At 43.3% G+C, this 21,826-nt stretch overlaps 1 protein-coding gene across 1 annotated transcript in view; it reads right to left on the bottom strand.

The window, feature by feature from the left end:
- Positions 1-21,826, bottom strand: part of dipk2ab (divergent protein kinase domain 2Ab) — a 119,436-nt gene that overhangs the window by 71,652 nt on the left and 25,958 nt on the right. Inside the window, exons 3-4 of the mRNA XM_036125626.1 lie at positions 9,312-9,615; positions 820-1,162 (exon numbers count right to left, since the gene is read on the bottom strand). Of these exons, the coding sequence (XP_035981519.1) occupies positions 820-1,162; positions 9,312-9,615 (647 nt within the window). The remainder of the gene's footprint in view (positions 1-819; positions 1,163-9,311; positions 9,616-21,826) is intronic.

The following is a 21,826-nucleotide window of genomic DNA, read 5'->3' as shown; positions in this document are numbered from 1 at the left end:
GATGATCATTGAGATGTACCAGCACATGAACATGAGTAGCTGTCAAGTTTTTTCAATTTTTTTCTCTCCTTCTTTTAAATCTCAATTCCTCTGAAATCCCAAACCTCTAACCCGCTTCTTCCAGCTCCTCGCCCCTCGGCCTTTCCTGCCATCCTGCAGCAGGTGATTCGTGCTACTTCCACCTTCCAGGCAGCGATGCTACAGCGAATGAAAGAGCCAGGAAAAAAAAAAAAAAAAAAAAAAAAAACACAAACTTGGCTCAAATGACTACAATTCAGTCCTGCAAGAACGGAACCGAGCCGTCCAGAAACGACACTAAACCGGGAGCTGTGAGTGGAACAGGTGTTGGGGCTTTATAATGGTATAAAACGGAAGAAACTGAGGCATAAGGAGGAAAATAATCATCATCTGGGCTGCGTGACGTTACTGCTGCTGTTGCTTGGATACCGTTGGCTTGCGTTAGCCTGGCTCCGATGACGGATGCGTTTACCGGAGCCCTTCCTTATCTCTGCTCCGGAGGTGGTAGCCCACCCTCAGAGCCGGCGGGTTAACCTTGTAACCTCGCTCTCCTGGCTCAGGCAGGGTTTTTTTTTTTTTTTTTTTTTTTTTTTTGCAGTGCCACACTCTTACACAAAAGGAGAAAAGTCAAGGTAAAAGCTAGGGTTTTAACAAAGTTTCAATCGGACACTTCCTTCCTGCTCCGCTGCGCGAAGGGAGCAAATGACATCATGGACAAGAACCGAAAGCTCAAGAGTCCAACGACACAGAGTACTAAATCATGTCTCAAAGCGTCAGGCTAACGCCGACCCCGTGCATTACCTTGCCATGGCGGGGGAGGACGCGGCGGATAGCCGTGTGAGGTATTCGCGCAGTTCCTTGGCCGCCTGGAAGCGGCCGTAGCGCTTTTTAGGTTTGGTGCACTCGTCCAACAAAGCCTCGAGTTGTCCATCTTTGGCTATGTGAGCGGGCGGGTCGTGCAGGAGGCCCCCCGTGGTCCCTCGCCACGTGGCGTACTGCGACAGCAAGTTCTGACACACGGCGTAGTAGTTGTGGTCCACGGTGACCCGCGAGCAGAGGGCCTCCTTGGAGAAAGAGAGGCAGGCCTCCCTGTCGCACTCCTCGAAGCGGCTCTCGTACCACACGTCGTAGTTCTCCGGCTTGTCTGCAGGGGGGGGGGGGGCGACACAAAGAGTCCATTAAGAGGCGGTAAAACACGTTTGAATTACGTTTTGGTGACCATTATTTCTGGTTTTAATCATGGCCACAAAAGACTTGAGCAGATTTCTATTACGGAAATCTTAAATGGTCTAGTGATATCTTACTTAACAGGTCTATTAAAAATCTTAATGTGAGTTGAAATTAAAACAAAAAAAGAAAATTCAGACATTTGCAGTATTTCGAACACCTTGTTCAATACTATCCAGCATAATAAAGGGAAAATTTAATTATATAGGTTGATAATCCTTTCCCCCCCTGTGACTTTTGATATCAAAAGAATGAGACAGTAACAGATTTAGCATCTCAATACATGCTTTGAGACGCAAAGCTATTTATTCTTTTTACGTTATATTTAGTTGCAATGCTCAATAATTCAGCTTACCGTTCAGTTTTGCATCTTATATTTTCACTTTAAATGTGGAATATATATATATATATATATATATATATATATATATATATATATATATATATATATATATATATATATATATAATTCTGACATCTGATTTGTCTCCAGAGGTACGATGATCAAGAGTTTTCTGTGGATTCATCATCATCATCATCAGTTTTTGTAAGGCCTTGAACTGCAAATACCAATTTGAACCATTTCTGATTTCTTCCCAAGAACCATTATATAAACAGCTAAAACAACAAAAATCCACGCATTTTCTCTTGCTCTTGCCATTAATCATATTAGCAGAGGGGAGGTCATCTAAAATGTGAGGGAGCAGTTACTCTAAAACATAGTTTAATGAGTTTAAAACAACAATAAAACGACTGGATTGCACATTTTACACTGGCTTTGCATCTTCTATTAGCGATTAGCATGGCTACCATTACATAAACGGCATTTTGTTTGTATTTCCTAGAATCCTTATGTTAACTAAGGTTTTTTTTTTTTTTTTTGAAAAGCTGTCAACATTTCTAAATCCTGCATGTTTTAAGACAGAAAGAGGTTTAAAGTCCAAAATGACAAACAAAGCAAACATTTCTGTACTGTTAAGCCACCCTATTGTCTGATGAAAGCCTTGCTCTCTCAAGGACTGAATCAACAGAAGTTGGAAAATATAGTTTTCTTCTAAATCTACAACCTCTGTAAAACCTTGCTGATTATGAAAACACAAACTAACTGGATCCAATCAAAACACCGTAGTGTGCCGTTAGCAGGACTTGGTAATGTCCATGTATGGTGCATTCACTGATCAGTAACAAACTGTTGTTGTTTTTTTAAATAAGAGTTTCATGGCTCTTGTGACCTTTACTGTAATTGTAGTAGACAGGAAAGAGAGTGGAGAGGAAGGTGAGAGATGCAGCTATGGGTCCAGGGAAGGGAGTCAAATCAGGGAAAACATCTTAAATGTCTGGGCAGCGTCCGAAATTAACACTCGCCAGATGCTAAATGCAAGTAAATTTTCCATTTGGCGAGTACATATCAGCGGGCTAGCTGCCACATGGCGAGTAAATGTTTGTACCAAACGAGTCGTGTTTTTCAGTCATACGAGCTGAAAGCAGAGGAACATAAAGAAGCATCCACCCAAATAATGACAACAAGCGCGTACGTACACAAACACTCGCACAGTTGACGCAATAACGACAACAACTCTGTCATGTCCGTTTGCTAGCAATTAGCGTTTAGCTCAGGCTAATTACATAGTGGGATTATGTGGAGACATTTAGCAGGAATCAGTGAGAATTAATATCTTGCCCTGTATATTTTTACATCTACCGGCCAACTCTGCCAGTGAATCAGGAAGTTAATTTCGGAAACTGTGTCCGGGTAATAATGCTTTTCAGTGTAGACGGTAGGGCTGGGCGATATGGTCCAAAAATAATATCGACATTTTTAGGCTGAATGCTGATATACAATATTTATCTTCATATGTTTTTTTCAAGATAAATATCACAGGCACATTCTTTAACAAACACTGTAGTTAAGACGAATATGAGAACCGTCTGACAAATAACCTACTGGAACACATAACAGTATAAATATACAGCAACACAGACCATATCGATATGAATGATATAGTCTCATCTCTTTTATAAAAATACAAAAAAAATATCACGATATTTTTAAAATCTCAATATATTGCCCAGCTCTAGTAAACACCACTGTCAGAAGAAAACTTTCTTCTTTACCCCCTTATGGGTCCCATGTTGGCTTTTTATTTAGTTTGCTACAACAAAGAGAGCGACTACAGCAGATAACATGAAGTCTGACAGCAGAGCTGCTCTGTTTTATCATTTCAACCTTCACTTGTTGGAAATTATTTATAAATGCACAGACCTTCATTTACAGTTACTTATAATGAGAAATCTGATTAAGATGGGGGCTCTCTAGGCTCCTGAGTCGTATTTTGGACCTTATTTTTAAAAATAGGGAATAAACAATGACATTACACAAAATGTTGGACAGAAGTTACAGGTTCTCCTTCTGTAGTTGGAACATTTTCTTTATGGATCTCATTAATATTTTTAACATAGCTAACTATACTGAGAACTTAACTAGCCGCTGAGAGGACCAAGGAAACTCTTAAAAAAAAAGAAAAGGTCTCCAGCCACTGTGAGAACCCCCCTCTCTCTCTTTTTTAAAGCTCAAAGCCGAACAACCATCTGCAGTTTCATTTGACAGAAATGAACCCTTTTACTTGATTTACAGAGCAAATAAAATTCTTTCCCCTGCTCATTTTATTTTCCTTTTTCATTCTCTTTAGAGGATTGAGTTAGGAAAGAAGGGATGCAATAAAAAGAGAAAAAAACTGGAATGATGAGGGAGCTATTGGTTTGCGCATTAAAAGCAGATCAATAACACTGTTGGTAGACTGGAGGGGACCCAGAGGAGGCAAACATATAATCAGTGCATCAGGCACTATAATGCACTTCTCCTCTGGATCATCAGAACAACTCAATCAAACATCCAGCGTTGGCCTGTTAGTGAGAAGAGTAGGAGGGGGATTTGGGGTGGGGGGGCTCTCTGCGGGGACCCCCAAAGAGGAGAGGCACATCAACCTCAATCAGTGAAGGTGATGAAGATGGATATATCTGCGCACCGACGCATGTGAAGATGTACACGTAAACGCGGCGAGGTGAGGTGAAAAGCAATTATTTGCTTCAGAGGCGGTCATGCGTCACACATCGGGAGAGTGTCCCGTTCTACTCCCACTCACAAAACCCCCCCCCCCCCCCCCCCCCCACACACACACACACAAAGCGGTCTGAGAAAAACTAGGGGAGGACCAGACATAAACTCAAGGACACAGTTAAGCAAAAGAAAAAAGTCTTTGGAGAATTAACCTTTTCATATTTTGTCAGGTTGCAATCACAAACTTAAATGTATTTTCACTGGGACTTTATGCCAGACGCACAGGCACAGCGCTTACCTGAACTGGAGGGAACATGGGGGGTGGGTGGGGGGGGAGTTTTTAAAAATGTATTCAAAATCCCGTTGTGCATTTGCATTTAGACCGATTCTTGGTGCGACTTCCCTACATAAGCTCAAGAACCAGATATATTTGCCTCCTGTGACAACCTACTTAGTAATTAGGGTCCACCTATGTGTCATTTAATCGGTGTAAATGCAGCCGTTCTGTGAAGGCTTCAGAGATCTGTTAGAGAACATTAGTGGACAAAGAGGCGCATGAACATTCAATTCAATTCAATTTTATTTATATAGCGCCGATTCATGAAACATGTCATCTCAAGGCACTTTACAAAGTCAAATTCAATCAGATTATACAGATTGGTCAAAAATAAATCCTATATAAGGGAACCCAGTTGATTGCATCAACGTCTCGACAAGCAGCATTCACTCCTGGAGAAGCGTAGATCTACAGGGCGAGTCGTCTGCATTGTCCATGACTTTGCAGCAATCCCTTATACTGAGCAAGCATGAAGCGACAGTGGAAAGAAAAACTCCACATTAACGGGAAGGAAAACCTCCAGCAGAACCAGGCTCAGTATGAACGGTCATCTGCCTATCAAGGAGGAAACCTGAAAGGTCAGGATGGGGGGGGGGTTTACATTTGGCCCGGGCATGGTCAGCAAAAGTCTGGGATGCAGCCAAGAGAAGCCCCAGGGTAACTCTGGAGGAGCTGCAGAGATTCACTGCTAAGGTGGGAGAATCTGACAACTATTAGCTGTGCAGGTTGAAATGTTGGCCTTCATGGAAGAATAGCATGAAAAAGTCATTAGGAGGTTCTGTTTCCAGAGGCAGGAGAAACAGCAAACGTGGAAGTATGTGACCTAAAGGTGCTTTAGTCTCTATACGCTCCTTTGTGATGGTCTATTACATGAGATGGCAATGAAATGTTGAAGCTTGTGGTTTTGCAAAGGCAAACTATAAAAAGATTCAATGGGCGTGAAAGCTCTTTTGCAAGGCAACTAAACCTACCTCAGCTTCCCGCTGCCTGCAGGTCGAGGCCGATTTACAAAGCAAACTAAACCATTTTAAATTCAAATCAGCGGCGGCATCGGTCGAGGCGCCGAGTGTCTCGCGTGTCGGGTACCTTCCATGTTAAGGAGCTCAGACAGGACTTGTATGCATTCCTCTCACTCCTCTGCCTTCACAAGGTTGCACAGAGACGGGACGCGTGGCCTGAGACCTCGTTAGCACAGCCCCCGCTGTTGACTTCAGACGAGATTTTGGGAACGCAGGCGAGCGTGAGGGGAAGAGCAAGCGCGTCTGCGAGACGCCGTGCGGAGGCGACACGACGTCGTTTGTCAAACCATCCGCGGACGGCGTGAGCTCAAATCGTGGGGAAATCGCTGCTTTCGCACCACTGGACCGTGCGGACAAAAAGGGCACAGCGCTGCCTCGCCGGAAACCCGCCCCGCATCCATATGGATGATCCTAATAAGAGGGTGGAACGACGCGTTGCTTTCCGCGCGTTTGATTTACAAAATCGATTGGTTTCAGCTGGGACCGATGAGTCTGGCGTCACGCGTTTCAGCTCGCTTCCTCGGCTCGGGCTCTAATTGTAGGGATTGGATCCTCTGTTCCCGGAGCCCTGGGAAGTTGCCGCGCCTGTTTCCTACTGCTGTTCGCCACACGGCCGTGACCTAGTAATGCTCATTACCGCCATGATCCCCCCCCCCTCCCCCACACACACCCCACTCTTTCTTCCTGCTGCGCCGCGGCGCTTTGGCACGCACGCACACACACGAACAGATCCAGGCGCGCCAACATGCAGGAAGCAAATAAACTGGAGGCTTAAGCTCTGAAAGGCCAGGGGTAAGCAGCTTGAGTTGTCAGGCTCTAAATGTGTCGGGCCCAGACAAAGGGAGTATCAACCTGGATTGTGCTCCGGGACTGGCGAAGGGGCTTCGGTGACAGGCTGGAAAATTGCAGCTCTTGGCAATAAAAGATAAACATACACACTTCGGAGGAATATACACGAACACACATAAAGCATAATCGCACGGGAAATGAAGCAAATATAAAATAAAAAAAATCAAGTGAAAAACTGCAGGGATGCTGGAATTCCTTCGCCCGTTCTGCATTGCTGTGCGCTTCCCTGGAGTTGAAGCTTGTAATTTGGCAAAAATGGCACTTTATCCCGGGATAAATTCATCACAATGCTTCTGTTCTAAGTATTAGAGAAAAAAAAAAAAAAAAGAAAAACGTAGCGCACGCTCCCTTTCACTTTACAAGCAATATCTCATATCCGTCAACGGGTCCAACGGTGAAACCTCAACGTCGAGCAGCACAATAGTTTATCACTTTAATAGGATTTCAGCACAAGGGGACAAATCTAAGTGGCGGACGAGGCGGCTGTCGCTCTCTCTGAAGTGGCCCCTGGAAGGGAGACTGAAGGGAGGCGAGCGGCGACACTCAGGGTGTGATGTATAGCTTTCCTGGACCTTGTTATGGTGTTTTTTTTTTTTTTTTCCCTTTCCCAAGAAGCAAAAATCTAGGGCAGCAGAGATGGCTCGTTATCCGAACAATCTTCGCTTTGATGGGGACGCATGTGTTAGAGGCAGTGGGGGTGCTGGATGAGTATATTCTTAGAAGAGAGGGGACTTCCAGCATATGCAGATTTACCCTAAAGCCTCATGAGGCCGTTGCTGAAACATTCAGCGCTTCCTCGTCCAGAATCTCTTTTCTCCAGAATCCAAAACTATGGCCGAGGCTCCGTGTCGCGTTCGGGCTTCTGAAGGGAGGCTGATGAACAGGATGGATAGAACAACAGGGCGGGGAGGAATGCCACAAACACGATGGGCGTAATTTTACTTTGATTTTCCTGTGTGCAAACTGCAGACCGAGTAGTAAAAGCAAGCTCCGGTAAAAAGCTGGAAACGTTATAACCAATCTACAATTATCCTTCTTAAAAAAAAGCGTTTTTATGATTTAAGAGGAGGCGAGAGGTCGCCATGCTAAGAAATATGCTAACAGAATCCCCCGGTGGAACAATTAAAAGATTATATCTCGAGGCAACAGAAAATTCTTGATTGCCAACAACAATACAAACAGATTTAGACGTGACTCAGCAGCACATTTCTGTTAGGCACTCCTCAAAAACGGAAAGACGAGAAAACAGGCTTTCCAACTTAAGGCAAATGTGTCTTAATATCCAGGAATCTGGGACTGACTACAAGTGAAAAATCGCCTAAAACGTGTCTACATGCAGTCAGAAGATCAACTAAAACGTTTTTAATAAAACTGGAACTGTGACAAACCAGGCTGGATGAAGGCCAGCGGTGCGGCGCTGGTAAAACAAAAGACTCACGACCATATAGATTATATCTGCGTGTCAACTGGTTCTTTGGAGTGTGGCCAGAAAACAGACTTTTCCTCTCATCATTATAATCTCATTATCATCACAAACATAAACATGTGGTGTTTGCTACAGTCTACAGGGACTCTGGATGGAACAGTCTGCTTTAGTCAGACAAAACTAAGATTGAACAGTACAACTTTACAGTAAGTCTCCCCTATCGATGGCTAATAAATAGTTTATAGATAAGTTATTAATGATCTGAAAACACTTTATAACGCTTAATATGCATTACTTAAGGCTAAGCAAGAGAAACAAACTGACTCATTTGTGCTTGCAAGGTAGTGGCTTAGTCTGAAATGTTTAATAATAGCAACTCTACAGGAAATACATAGTTAAACAGATTAGGGTCACTATTTAGCAATAAACCGGTCAGTTTTGTATCTTGCTTGCCCTTAATGCATAATAAGCACCTACGAATGAGTTCTAAAGTGCTGACATATTAATTAATACCATATGTATAAACTATTCACTAGCCATCTATAAGAGGAGCCTTATTGTAAAGTGGTGCTGAATGAGCTTTTTAGCAAGAAACGCCCAAGTCTGGTGTGAAAGAAAGGGTGATTATGTGGGAAAGAACCTCCTGACCCGTGTTAAAGTATGAGGGAGGATGTATGATGCTGTGGTTGTTTCTACAAACAGGTTTTTAAAGGCTCTGAAAACTGAATATTTCTCGTCTGTGGGTCTTCTTGAGAGGATAAGGATTCAAAAAACACCAAATAAACACTGAAATGTCACAAAATCATATTTTTTTTTCCCATTTCCTAAAAAAGATTATGTGTCGGCTCTATTTGAAAAGCACTTTTATGTCACATGTTGCAAAACATCATGTGTTAAAAAACTAATTTAACAACTTTTTTTTGTAACTCCCGTCCAATAAATGAATGAAAAAAATGAACAATTTTCAGATGAAGAGTAATTTATGTTGTACACACTGCAAAAAGGGAACTAAAAGTAAGTAAAATTTTCTTGAAATGTTTGTATTTTTCCTTTATTTGAGCAGCTAAATAAGACTATTCGCCAATGGGATGAGTATATTTACCCCTAAAATAAGATAATTAGATATCCTGCACTTGAAATAAGATGATGGAGATAATTTTTTCTTATTTTAAGTGCAAAACTCCTATTCCATTGGCAAATAGTCTTATTTACCTGCTCAAATCAAGGATAAAAACAAAACTTTCAAGAACATTTTACATATTTTGAGTTCCCTTTTTGCAGTGCACCCATTTACCAGGGGTCCATTTAGGTAGCTGGGCACAAACCAAAACGAGGAAGAGATTAAGCGATAATAAGCGATCAGACAATGACCCTCACCTTGCTTTATGTGTCTTTTGTCTGCCACCAGGACGTTTTCGGCGTCAACGATGATGACTTTCCCGTCCCGCGGGCCGACGGCGAAGTTATCGAAGCTGACGTCCAGCAGGTACAGGGCAAAGTCAAAGTCATTGTTGGTGAGCTGCTCGGCGATGTCCATCAGCTGCCGCGCCAGGTCGACCCTCTTCTCCCACGGCGCATTGTAGAAGCTCCACAGCTCCTCGCCCACGTAGTTGACAGCTACCATGCGCCCACACGCTCCCAGGTACTTGGCGAACGGCCACCCTTCATCCGACGGAAAGCTCTGGGAAGGGAAAAACCAGGATAAAAGAAGTCAGGCGGTGAAAAAAAACGAACAAATACTCAAGTGGCTTTGAAAGGCAAAAGGCTAACACATGAATTGTCGACACAGTCCCCGTGTCAGAGAACAGCTTCTTTTTTTTTTTTTTTTTTTATTTGCTCTGAAATCAGTTCCTGAATCCAGAGGAAGATGAAAGGGGAGGAAAAAAAAAAACACTACAAGAAGCTGGTGCAGCCTCAGGTAATTTCTGATATACAATTTTAAACACAATAGCTGAAAATCAGCCAGAGAATCACGTGAAACAGAGAGGCAGCTTGGGGTATAACGGATTAAATTTAATAAAAGCAAAGAGCCGGTTTGTGTTTAAAGCCTACAGCTACGGGCTGATGCTGGCTGCCATCCTCCGCTTCCAGAGAACTGATAGGAGGTGATTTGTGGCGGCAGCAGTTAGCAGAAAAGCCTTATGCTTTCTGATGCGTCTGCGGGGCGTTTTAAACTGCTTCGTGGTGCTGCTTAACCCGGTTAATGCCGGTTGGGCGTGCTGACAGGAACTCCCTGCGTATTATCGGTTCGAACTGATTCAGAACGCCAAGATAAACCTAGTTAAAGAGGTCCATCGCCTCGATGCTCTGGCATGATGTTTTCTCTCTCATTCTTTCCATTTGCTGTGTTTCTGAACTCTATCCAGCAAAAATTAGACTTTCACCCTCCATTCAAATTGAAGTGCAGATATCTAAAAAGAACACAGGGCAGACAAACGCTCAGATAAAAAAAACAGCACTATTTTTTTTCTTCCAGCAACTATGAGGCTAAAGCTCTGTCGTCTCCCACTTTCCCTTCCCTCTGCTTTTCCCTTTTAGACCCGCTTCGTTGTCACAGGCCGTTGCAGCGGGCCGAAAAAAGAAAAATCGATGGAAAACAAGAGACAGAATCCAACTTTTCTGCAGACGCACGACTTTTCGGCCCAAATGATAATAAGCTTCCATCATATAACGTAAACTCTCCACCCAGGGCCTCAATCTTTCATAATAAACACCCGCCATATGCTCGGCTAATGACGGCTCACAAATTCCATGCCAAAAAAAAATTTAATCCGCCTTTTTTTTTTTCTTTGGCACGCGGCCGACGCAGACACACAAGCGGCTGCGCGGAAAGAGACGAAGCTGCAGGTAAGGTGTGAACTATTATGACTGCTGCATGCCCGCTCTGCTCTCTCCCAGTAATTCAATATTTTACCAGCTTTCAGTTTCAGCTGAGAGGATGGGGGGGGGGTTAAATATGCATGGCTGCCTCAACTTGTTCCAAACTTTAATGGAATACAAATTATTTACAGGCCTACGTGTTAACCACCCCTCTGCAGCGCTCCCCACCGGCAACGTGGAAGGCGTATCTCCAGGATAACAGCTGGACCTGTACCGCATATAAACTATAGATCTAAGGAGGCGCGATGGCTAAAGAGCAGGTGACTACTGGGCCTCGCAAGAGTATTCCCACCCGGTGAGGTTTTCTGCATTTTTCATGTTGCAACCAATATCCTGTATTTTATTGGGATTTTACATCATGAGAGAAGGAAAAACAAAGAAAGGAGCACGTTTGGGAAGAGGATGGAAAAAGGCACACCGTTTGAAATTTCTTGTAACAAATAAAATCTGAAAGGTGCGTTTGTGCTCTGATGACTAATCAGTAATCAGTTGCCTTCAGAAGTCACCTAATTATTAAATAAGAAGATAGAAAGAGTGCGAAGCAACTAGGAATACAACATGTCCGTCCACCTAAACTGGCAGGTCAGACAAGGTAGCGCTGGAGGAGTTGCAGAGATGCCCCGCTCAGGTGGGAGAATCCAGCAACGCGACTTGAGTTTCACAATCTAGCCCTCGTGGAAGAGGACCACGATGAAAGAAGTCCTTGAAAGAAAGCCATTTTGTAGTTTGACAACCCACATAAAAGGACACAAGTATGAAGCAGTGACAGCTTGTTTATAGGGGGTGCTAGAAGCCCACTTTCATTCACCGAAACATAAATTACCCCCCAAAAAAAGTAATTACACCATCTGTTCTCTCATAAAAATGTGTGGGACTCTGGCCATCTACTAGTTTATGCCTACAAACAATTCAATGATGAGTGCATTGAATTGTATATACAATATTAAACTTTTGCTGTCCGTGTGACTTCATGCAGGTCTTTAATTGGTCACTTTGGCTACATTCACACTGCAGCCTGAAGTGACCCAATTCCGATTATTTTGCCCATATGCGACCTGGATCTGATCTTTTCATGACAGTCTGAACGACACAGATCGGATCTTTTCAAATGCGACCTGTGTCTGTAGGGCCAGGTCGCATTCATCCGACCTACACGTCATTGATAGTTGACAAACGTCACTAACGGTGGACCTGGCAATGCCAAAGAGGTTGGCTAAAAAAATAAAATAAAGAGGTTGGCTATTGTGCGGTAACAAACACCTGTTGCAAGTCCATACAGCCCCACGGCAACGCGTTTACTCGCTGCTCTGGCCGCCGAAGATGTGTGTTTTTACGTAAGATCGCTAAAGAGATCCGTTCAGACGCACATAAAGGTTGCCTTTGTCATTCGAAATTATGAATGAAGTCCTTATCAGTAAAGCCGCTCATCTTCCTTTTCGATTTTCTTAAAAAGATTGCATTGGTAATGTGCTGGCTCCGGTTGGAGAATAACGTAAAGAACGCAAGATACGCAAACAATGAGCACGCTTGTTACGTATGATGTCATCGCGTCCTCTACTGCGCGTGCGGGACACTTGGGTGTATAAATGCAGTTCACACAGGCGATCACATACAAGTCGCATATATGTGAACGGACACGCAAAAAAATCCAATTTCACAAAACAAAAATCGAAATTGAGCATCAAGGCCTGCAGTGTGAACGTAGCCTTATAGTCTCCACTCAGGGCCCATCAGCGGTTTTTGTGTGATTCTTTATCCCAGCAGAATAATTCATGATACCAGTCAAAGTGACAGCCGCAGAAGCAAACAAAAGAGTCAGACAACAACAACGAAAAGACAGGAGAGAATGGTAGCAGCGGAAGAAATTTTTATCATTTAAAATATAACTTCACATGGCCTTTGCTGGAGAAGACAAAAAAATGGATAAAGGTATCTGGACTGGACCAACCAGACTTTATAATCCAGCAGTGGGCAACTAAGAAGGTTCATTGGTCAAAAAATCTTGGAAGTTTTAAGCCTACATGTAAAACCCTGAACACACCATCCCGACATTTAGATACGGTGGTGGCAGCATCGGACTTCAGCATGTAGAGAGTTGCTGATCAGAGTTGATGGGAAGATGGAGGAAGATAAATACAGAAAAGCTGTTGGAGGCGGCAAAAGACCGAGATGGAGTTGCACCTTCCAGCAGCACGACACTAAACATACAGCCGGCGCGACAAAGGAATATTTTAGATCAAAGCATGTTCATGTGTTAAAATCCCCCACTCAAAGTCTAGAGCTCAACACAATAAGGGATCTGCTCTCTATTCAGTGTGAGAGAGCTCGAAATATTTTTTGCAAATATGAGAATGAGGAAAAATGTTACTCTATATGCCCGAAAGCTGCCGGGCCCTTGCTGCTGTAATAGCAGCAAAACCTAGTTTGTACAAAGTAAAAAGGCTGCGTGCCACGCAAATTTTTATTTTCCTTGAACATTTCTGCCGCTTCACAGTTATGCGCCTCTTTGTGTTCGTCTTAAATAAAGTCCTAATAAAATAGACCGAAGTTTGTGATTGTAACTTGACGAAATGCGACAGGGTTCACGGGAATACGAATAATTTGGAAAGGCACCTGCGGTTTCACTTTAGAGCCACAGACAATCTTTGAGAAATCTCATCTTCATGCAACCCTCAGACCCTCTGTGCGCCAAACCAACAGTTCCTAAGGAAAAGCAAAAGAAGCCCACAAGGGGCCTCTTGAAAATCAGCAAATTTATGCAGCAATGACTCCGCGCGCATCAAATCAACCTTTTACAGAGCATCCCTGTTTATGTGGCATTAATCTATAACCTCTGCTTTCTGCCGGGTTTAAGAGAAAGCGGGGGGGGAATGGCGATAAACTGCGTGCCGTACTCGTAGGATCCATTTCCCTGAGGTGGCCCAATCAATTGTGGGCAAGACAAAACGTCTGTCCACAAAGCAGTGCTTGCTTCCTGCAGCCTGTCTGTCTGTGCCTGCCTGTCACTTGGCACCGACTCACCGGGACTTCAAATCATCTCGCCTTATTACCCTGCCTCTACATTTCCGGGGACAGAAAACTTGACAGGATGAAGATTGTGCGGTTGTAAAAAAAAAATTAAATAAAATAAGAGTGGGACAGACTGCACTTTCCAAATAGTGGCTGGATGAGAGACAATCGTGCAAGCTCTCCCTCGCAGGAGATTGTAGGATTACAGACTTAATAGGCTAAAAACCTAAAATGGCTTTCTAAATTCTAAAGTTGCTATAAAACGATTAAGCAGATGATGGATCAGATGGCACAGCCAATCTAAGCCCACATATATCGTTCTCTGACCCATATTCAATTGCCACGTTGTGTGTTTTGTTTGCTGTTGTTAGAAATATTTGCAGCCCCCAGTGTTGTTGACAAAACCCATCCAAAGTTACAGCTAAACCAGCTTTGTAAAAACGCCAGCCTCCCTCTCTCACCCCCGCAGGGCACGTAGATAAATAAGGGGAAGGTAGAAGTGGTGGCTGGCGGGAGGTTGGGGTGAGGGGAGGGGAGGGGAGGGAAGGGGGGACAGAATATGAAGGAGGAGATATGAGAGACGTCGAACAGAAGAGACAAACGGAGCGTCTTTCACTTCTCCGCTTCAGTAGACAGGAGGAGTAAACCGGCAAAGACCTGCCTGCTAAACACATCTCTCTCTTTGTTGTCAGATTGCAGGCCTGAATGGGAGCAAAAGTAAAGCGGCGGCAGATTGGGGGTGTGTGTGGGGGGCGGGGGGGTCGGGTGGTGGGATGAATGCCCCGAGGCTACTTTCAGACACTGTCAACGGCTGTTATGAGGAGGCCTTCATGTCTGTCTGGCCCCCGTCCTCGGCTCTCAACATAGCTGTCGGTCATTTACCCGCGCTGGCAGGCCTGTTGCTTAGCGATCTACGTCTCGACTCGTACCTCTGCGCCGCTTTAATGAGCTTCTTAAATTTAAAAACTTTTGATTGTGAAAAGCCGCCTCGAGGAGGGAGCTACTGAACAGCGCATGCAGCCGCATGGAAGAGCGCACCTGAGCCCCCGGATTCAAGCCCTCCTATTGCGCAGGTTGATAAATACTACGCTCGTTCTCCCTTAGCTCCCCCTAAATGGTTACACTGCAGAAGTCATTAACGGCCGCAATGAGGCGTTTTGGGGGGAAGTACTGATGGTGAGGGAGGCAATATAGAAAGGCCCAGTCTAATATTACATCTTTTTGCACCATCTGCGAGTAGAACTAGGAAGTAAAGTGTGGACGTATGTGGGGTTGTGAATTTTACCAATTGTCTCCTGAAGGTATTGAGCTTTTGAAAACTGCTGATGGTGCTAAGCTGCCAATGACACGGCCTAGAAAACTTTACTGCTTTAAAAATGCTCTTATTTCTTGTTCCTGTCAGAGAGTAAAAAAATATATATATATACTTTTGATTAGCAAAGAAGCAAATTTGAAAAATGTTGTAAATTACAATATTAAATTGTGCCTTCCAAAAAGAAGACATGCATTTTCAGTTAAATTATATTAAAACAATTAAGTTACTATTGATTTTTACAAAATTTGAATAGAAGACATTCACTAACTTGGGTTTTGTCTTCCACAAATCGTGAAAGTGTTGAGATTGTGTATATTTTCCTTTTTTTAATACTTTGTTAAACCCTATAGAGATACATAGTGTTATTCAGATCTCAGGTTGTGATATATTGCACAAAATTCCCAAAGAGACATAAATATAGGAGATTAGTTAATGCGTTACAATAATCAAGGGTCCAGTTTAAAACCCAAAGGCCTTAAAAAAAAAAAGAAAAAAAAAAGTACAATAACTATTATTTGTTATTAACAGACAAAAGTTTGTGCCTTTGTGTGTTCACAAACACACAAGAATCCATCTTGACCGCTACGGCTTAAACTGTTTGTGTCCTAACAAAAAATGGTTCGGACCAATCATATTGCAGTATTGAGGTCTAAGGCGGGACATCCCGGTGTGACGAAAGCAATAGCAGCTGAGCCCACAGCTGCTATTGCTCAACTAACATGGCTCAACTAACATGGCCACTAGGTGTCACTTCGCCCAATCAGCTCAGAGAGTTCTGCAGAAATTCCCTCCTTTCCTCAAACGGATTCAAATGGAGCAGTGCCGTTGATACTGAGAAGAGCAAGAGTGCTACGCATCATCAGTCTGACTGGCCAGGTTATCCAACACCATGAAGCTGGTATTAAACAATTGTAAAACGACTATCCTCTTACTGCCATCCGTCATACCACAGAATTAGGAAATAGTAGACTCTTTTGGAACTCTCCCAGTTAAGGTACAGGGGGGAAAAAGGCTCGGTCATGCCGTCTGCGTAAAGTACAACTATCAGCTAAGCAACAAAACATGCCAGGTGGTAAAGACAGCTTAGCGAGTCACCAATACATTTCTTCTTAGTTTAGAAATATTAAGTGAAACCCCATTTGACTGCAGAGCTGTGTAACACCAACTGCCTTCCCTCACAGTGTAACAATCGACTCCGGTCTTAATATTAATAGCAATTAACGATTGATCATAGAAAAGCTCAATAAGGCTCCATTATAATCCTGCTGAATGAAATAATTGGATAATCTTAACGGTAAATCAAAGGCGAACATGAACACAGCAGTGCACGCAGAAGAGATGTCATCAGTAGCCGCCGGTGCAGTCAACAAAGCGCTGTCTCCGCTTTTCAGAATGCGGTGCGGATTGGGCTCGCTGCAATATGTGTGACGTGAAATCCAAGACCACAGCGGGGAAATGCTTCTAATCTGAGGAAACACCTGGTCATTGCTGCCAATTTAGCAAATTTATTGCTATATTTAGCAACTTTTCAGACCCATCCAGCGACCTTTTTTTGAAAAAGCGACCAGCGGAAAAATCTAGCGACTTTCTTCTGGGACTTCCCGTGAAAGTAACAATCGTTCTGGAGTTTGTCTTCCATAAGCTTCTCCAAGCATCGTCGCCCAGACAGACAGCTGCCTCGTCCTGAAACTGGCCTGCAGGCAGAGCAAAGAGAGCAGAGAGGAAAGCCTCTCTGTTTCCTCATTGTAAACGTATCCCGCCCTGATTTACAAAGCTGGATAAAATATGTTTCATTTTTTTTTTTCTTCTCTGCAACTGTTGCACTAAAACAACTCCCTGAACTTTATTTACACACAGCGTTAATCCCCTATTCACCTCGTTCACTCTGTGCCTCTGATAACTGTTGTTTTGGTAAAACCTAGTTTTATTATTACATTGCCTTAATTATTATTCAGGCAATGCACTAAAATTAATAAATTATTTAATAAGGTTAATTTGTAGATCCAAACAAGTTTACATGTTGAGAAATAAATATGTAAAATAAATATGAAAAATGTAGAGATTGTATCAATAAACTGACATATATTACTGCATAAAAACACAAAAGTACCGAAAATAAGTACCGTTAAGAACCGGTATCGGTACCGTATCAGTTCAAACGTGAAAAGTACCCATCCCTAGACCTCATACAAAATTAATGTTTATTGTGATGCACAGCTTTTCTAGATTGAGTAGGAAAAACACCTTAGCTGTAAGCAACAATATAATAAATTATTTAACTTTATGATCAACATTTTTTGTCAAAACAGTTTAAATGTGCAATTTATCTTAAAAGCAGAAAAAAATATATAGTTATATATCTTAAAGAGAAACTAGCATCAACAGGGTGGAGCTAAGCAAGAAAAATTTGTTCTGATCAATGCATCAAGACATGAAAGCAAATCCAACCAATCTTGCTGTTATAGATGGTTTAAACAGCAACTTATAGACCCAAGGCCCTTATAATCTACTTTTTAAGAGGTTCAGCTGCTGCACTGCAGCAACATCAAGTACAAGTTGGAGGGGGGTTGATTTTTGACTCCCCTCTCCAGTAACACAACAGGCACACCGGCGTCCTCTCCTAGGGGGGTAAAAAAAAAAAAGGTGGGAGCGGGCCGAAATGAAACAGGGCCACAGACAAATGGGCCGCCTCTGGAGAAGAGGATGAAACGACTGAAGCGAGAGGCGCAGGAACACACACCTGCGTCCTGACATCTGCTGACAAAGGCGTGCCCTTCTACAGGACCACTCAGGGAAAAGCATTTGTTTGTGTGTGTGTGTGTGTAGGAGGATACGAAGAGAGGCTCCTTGTTTTATTTTTTCATGTGCATGTGAGCGCGTGTCAATGCGCAAGTGTATCTGAGCGAATGTGAATGAGAACATGCAACGTGACCGGGGCTGATAACAACCTCTATTCAGGGGCCGGGTAAACACGAGTGGCTCCCAAGATTATTGCCTTGGCTGCCTTGCAAAGAATACTGGTCCATCAAACACACACACACACACACACAAATACGGTGAACACAGAGCAGTGTTTTAATAATGCAATATTTATGAGGAACCAGAAGCATCGCTTTTGCATCTACAACTACTTCCAGCAACAAAAAAACAAAAAAAAAAGAAGAAGGAAATTAGTAGTTTGCCCCAAAGTGCTACATGTGAGCAGCCTAATAAAACCCTGAGCGGGGTGTGGTGTAAATTCTTAACATTTCTTGTCCTAAGCAAAAACCCCTATTGCTACAATGGCATACACGCTGGGACAAGTCTCATCCGCTGTCCAGGGATCAAATTTTAAAGTAGGAGCGTGCAGCGGAAAACTGTTTTAAGTGAAACAAAGCCTCCTAAACCTGGTATTGCCAGATGAAGATTTTTTTTTTTTTTTGTGTGTTTATCACAGAGGCTTAGTGCTAAAGGAGTCACATCTGTTCTGTAAGGCTGACAGGAAGAGGCAGCCAAGCTGGACTTAAAAAACACATTGCTTTTTCCGCGTAGCTCTCCTGTTGACCTTGTGTGTCTGGAAGGAAGTGTGGTGAGCCCCGTCTGGCATTTTGCTGGCCATTTAAGTTTAAAATACAGTCTGTTAGTCCAAGGCGAGTGCTCAGGCCCCACAGGGGAGCCGGCGTTAACTCCTCAGCCAAGGCACACATGGTCACTACCGCCTTTTTTTTTTTCCCCCACAGCGTGGCTCGTCTCATGCTGCTGCCGCCGCTTTTCCTGCTAACCTTTTCCCCTCCTCTTCTCTCTTTGTTCTGTCCACAAACCCAGCAATGATTCTGCTGCAGCCATGAAGCCAGAAGCTCTCTAATCAGTTCAGATCCTGTAAAGTCACTGTGGTTGTTTAAATGCTGGGGGTTTTAAAGGGGGAGGGGGAGGGGGGGGGGGGTTACTCAAGGTTATGATGATAACCCTGAGTAAAAACACCAGTTTGAAAGATACAATTATCTTTATTTGTAACACGGGTGCAAACCGTAGTAACACATCCAGTGTTGCATTTACAGCATTTGTATAAATAAATGCTTATATGCCAACACACATGCTTAAGCAAGCTAAAGAATAGAATGTTATTGCTAGTTTTCAAATCGACATAGTTCATCTTTGTGTTGTTCTGCTCCGTTTATAAAGTAACGGCAATATAACAGGCTGATATTAGCTGGCAAGATAATTTAGACATTGGGGTAAATGGCTGGAATCGGACGGTTTTGGGCTCGACTGGGTCGGACCTGGTCAGAAATTCAAACTTACGATCTTTCTTCCCGATCAGTGAATGCACCCTACCAAGTGCGACCAGCTCACGCCGACACTCTGTGGGTTGGAAGTTAGTTTACTGAGGGAAGAGGAGGCTGTGTTGGCCATGTTTAGCAAAAGTGAGGCGTTAAAGTAAGAAGAAGCTCTGAAGAATGTCTGAAGTTCATTCGCCCTGCAAATAAGTAAGACCTTAAAAAAGCAATAAGCAAAATTTTATTATTTTAGACAGAAAAAAAAATAAATAAATTGTGAAGAATTATATGTATCTTTTTAGGTCTCTCTGGGTCGTTCTCCCGTCTTTTGTTCACAAAGCTGGGCCGGCCTCCCGTGCATGTGAATAGCTACCGCTCAGGGTTTAGCCGTTCCCTCCTTGTTAAATGCCACAGTCACGTTCACCTGAAGACGATCAGAACCCCTTATTACTACAAAAAAACAGTCTTTGGCAAAGCAGTCGCCAAATAAGGAAAGAGACAAAACGAAATTAACATTTCCCTTGAGTTTCCAAGGTGGAGAGCATTTTGAAAGCAGAAGTAGCTTCAGTTTGACTCGAGCTAGCTGTTGTCCTACGGAGTAACAGCGCAAAGTCAAATGTTTTCGTTTTTTTGGGGTTTCAGTCTTGTTAGACTTGTGTTGCTATTTTTATTTGATTTAATGTAATGCTACAATTGTGGCATGTGGGTTAATTGTTGGAGTTTGACCAGCAATGGGCCAGGCGTTACTGTTATGCTAGGCGAGCAGCCGGTAGCCAGTAGCCCAGCTAACATAGCGTTGTTTAATGCAGCCTGGGTAGGCTTGTGACCTGCCCACAGTGATCCTCGCGTACATTCAGGGCTTTCTTTTTTGACAAAAAAAAAAAAAAAAGTTAAATTGAATCGGATAACTAGTCTGGTGCTATAGACCAACACATCCTGTGTTAGCCTATAGACAGTGCTCGACAGCACACCTAGTGTTGAAATCTTGCTCATTGCTCCTTTAAACAGATAACAGGAAGGCAGAATGTGGTATCACTAGTAAGAATGTTTAAAAGTCAAGTCTTAGGCAAACGCCTAAGCTACCAATGGAAGTTGACGACTGATCGCAACAGAAAGGCAACAAAAAGAAACTAAATTTTTATGGCTTTTCTTACATCTAAAGTTTTTTATAAAAAAAAAAAATCACATTTCTCCTTAATAACTAAGATCAGTAATCATCTCAAAATCCGGATCGCTGTATCTCTGTTAATTGGTCGTGCTCTCTACTCGTGTAGCCAGCCTACACTCGGATGCTTTACAGAGTTTTAAAAGTGGTTAGCAGTGTTTGCTTTATAAGCATAGCAGATGCCGCTTCTTTAGTTGCTACATCACAACCGTCCCTGTTTTTCTTGAACGCCGTACCCTTTTTTTAACCAAATTACCAGCAGTTCAGAGGGGCAGCACATTCATTAGGTAGGCTTTAAACCAACAACTGAAAGTTTCAGCAGTTTTGAAACCTTAAACTTTTAAAACGTATACACTGGTACCACAAATTGGCCTATACTTCATTAGTATGTTTGTTGAGTGCTATTCAAAGGACCACATTGTCCAAAAGAACAATGTCCCAATGAGGAGTAGGGATCATGTAGGGTTCCTCAGACCAGAGGCAGTAAAGCTGTACAGCACAGGCAGACAGAGCGTGTACATGATTCGGTTCTGTCGCACACCGATAGAAATAGGTCGCAGAGGTCTTTGAGTTTTGTAGGCCCTTCCTCGGTAGAGAGAATGAGAACAGGATGAAGAATGAGTGCAGGGGGACAGAGCAGCTTGAGGTTGCAAGTGCACGCTGCGTTGCTAGCTGACAGACGAAACCTTTTGCTGACCTGGAGCTGAACCACGGCACATAGAGGCACCTCATAAATCCACCCCGCTGGAAGATGAGGAATGTATTAAGTCACAGGCAGGGGTGTTGACTCCGTCGAGGTGGCATAGCTGCTCCACACAACAGTGAAGGGGCCCCGACTGAAACTTGGCCTCGGACCTGATGACTGCGGGTTTGAGGCCTACATGAAGGGCTGCGCCTTTCAGAGCAACACCAATTATCTCGGGGGCGGCTGGGGTGGCATAGCGAGCAGGGAGAGCGCCGTCACTGACCTCTCACTTAAACCCATCTGCTGAGCAGAGCATGCACGATATTCTCCCCCGATAAAAACCCAATTAAATATCTCAAATGTCAGCGGAGACCTCAGACCTAATAAGAGGTGCCGGGGTTTGACCAGCTCCCTTAACATCCAGAGAGCGATTTCTTTAAAGGAAGTCATTTTTGCACTAGTAAGGGGTGCAAATGCTAAAACATGGAGGCGCTGCAGTATATTGCTGACCTCTCATAATTTCTTCAGCAGGAACCGGGTACTTCGTGCTTTAATGCAGTGGGCAGTTTTATTACTGCAGGC

This window comes from Fundulus heteroclitus, chromosome 21 (assembly GCF_011125445.2).
Source record: "Fundulus heteroclitus isolate FHET01 chromosome 21, MU-UCD_Fhet_4.1, whole genome shotgun sequence".
Taxonomy (NCBI): Eukaryota; Metazoa; Chordata; class Actinopteri; order Cyprinodontiformes; family Fundulidae; genus Fundulus; species Fundulus heteroclitus.
Note: the sequence above shows the minus strand (reverse complement) of the source record. Positions and strands in the feature narration are given on the sequence as shown.